The 1,891-nt window shown below is 61.4% G+C and overlaps 1 protein-coding gene across 1 annotated transcript in view; it reads right to left on the bottom strand.

Annotated features, from left to right (window-relative positions):
- Nucleotides 1–596, bottom strand: part of KRTCAP2 (keratinocyte associated protein 2) — a 3,462-nt gene extending 2,866 nt beyond the window's left edge. Inside the window, exons 1-2 of the mRNA XM_005867518.2 lie at nt 479–596; nt 1–143 (exon numbers count right to left, since the gene is read on the bottom strand). The exon at nt 1–143 is cut by the window's left edge and continues 1 nt beyond it. Coding sequence (XP_005867580.1) covers nt 1–143; nt 479–560 — 225 coding nt within the window. The 5' untranslated portion in view covers nt 561–596. The remainder of the gene's footprint in view (nt 144–478) is intronic.
- Nucleotides 597–1,891: the final 1,295 nt, after the last annotated feature.

A 1,891-nucleotide genomic window follows, 5' to 3' on the forward strand; every position in this document is an offset into this window, starting at 1 on the left:
GACGAACAGGCCGGAGCCGAGCAGGCCCCCCTGGATGGTGAGCCACTCGGTGGAGGCCAGCTGGCGGCTGTACATCTGCATCCCGGCGAAGAGCAGCAGCGACAGGAGGGAGGACAGCGCCAGCGACGTGCCGGTCCCCACCGCTGCGGAGCAGGAGAGAAGAGACGGGGAGTCGGGCCCGGCCCCCCCTCCAGGAGCCGCAGGCCGACGTGGCAGGCAGGTCCCCGGGTTCGAGGGCCCGACACCTGCACGCACCCCCGGGCTGGCAGCCATGCGCCCCGACTCCCCACACTGCACCACGACCCCCAGGAAAGTCTCAGCCCCGGACGCCCGGCACCCTCCGGTCCCGTGCAAACTGGCCCGCCCCCTGGAACCCAGGACACGTCAGCTCTGCGGGGAGAGGACCGGGAAAGCTGGTCGACCCCAACTCCGACCGACCCCAACTGGTTGGTCCGGGGTATCCCGCCGCCCCAGTTACCCATCACGCCCTCCGGTGGGTCCAACAGTCGCCCCTGGCCCAGAAAGACGGGAGATGAACGGGCGCTGTGGCCTGTGCGCATGCGTCAGCTCCCAGCGCGAACTAGCTTTCCCCAAGTCCTCCTCTTGCTCCCTCTCAGCGCCTTACGTGGCGCCCTCTCCCGGCGGGGAGGAAATATTGCGTCAAAGCGCATCTGGCCACCGCCCTAGCCCCCCGCCCTCACCCGCCACACCCGGGCAGCTGCTGCCTCTAACGCCAGCTGCACTTAACTCTTTAAGTCACTGTGACTATGGCCATCACCTGCCCACCTCTGTCTTCTTTGCCATTGATGTCACCTCTAATGCCTGTTCCTCCAACCTCCCTACTCCATGATCATTCCCTCGACATCTCTGTAGACTCTTTTTAAAAAATGTATTGGGGTTACATTGGTTAATATGATCATATGGGTTTCAAGTGGACATTTCTTTTTTTTTCTCATTTAAAAAATATGTTTTCATTGATTTTTTTAGAAAGAAAGATAGAGGAAGGGAGAGGGAAAGAGAAGCATTGATTGGTTGCCTGCCGCATGCACCCGACTGAGAATCGAATCTTCAACCTGGGTGCATGCACTGACCGGGAATGGAACCAGGGGCCCTTGGGTGCGTGGGAGGACGCTCAACCCACTGTGCCACACCGGCCAGGGCGAGAGTGTGCATTTCTACGATACAAAAATCTGCGCATTGCACTGTGTGCCCACCACCCAAGTCAAACCGCCTTCCGTCACCTCCCATAGACTCTCGGCCAAACCAAAGTCTCGTCCTGCCAGCCTGGAGCCCAGCTTTCTCTAAACCGATCCTTCCGCTTGACAGGAGCATGATTAGGAGCCAATGGAGAATGCGAACCTAAGAAATGGTTCTCTCTTCAAATACCATCCCATGCTACCCCACCACCGCCTTCTGAGAACCACGTGGGGAAAACTATTTCCCACCTCCCACCCCGACTGGCGCTGGTTGAGGCTCGTCCCTGGAGCATGCGCAGTGGTATTTTACCCCCACCCCTCCCCACACCCGCACCGGGCTCCTGCATTAAGCCCCGGGTTCTCAGCCGCTGCCGGGATCGGGCACCCGGGGGCAGACGGACCAGGTAGGACCATGGCCGAGGGCGAGGACATGCAGACCTTCACTTCCATCATGGACGCACTGGTCCGCATCAGTGTGAGTTAAGGTGGGGCCGAGGGGGAGGGAAGGGGGAGTGCAGGGGTTCGGGACCGGCCCGGACCTCCTCGAACAGGTGGGGATCCGGCCAGAGGCTGGGAGGCAGGGTGGGGGCGGAGAGGGCTGGCGATGCAGAAAGGACTGGGAGGGTCGGGATGCAGGGATGAGATGGTCCTCCGGGGCCGCCCAGAGGCGGGTGCCGGGAAGGTGTCCATCTGCT

The sequence above is a fragment of the Myotis brandtii genome, unplaced genomic scaffold (genome assembly GCF_000412655.1).
Source record: "Myotis brandtii unplaced genomic scaffold, ASM41265v1 scaffold250, whole genome shotgun sequence".
NCBI classification, from domain to species: domain Eukaryota; kingdom Metazoa; phylum Chordata; class Mammalia; order Chiroptera; family Vespertilionidae; genus Myotis; species Myotis brandtii.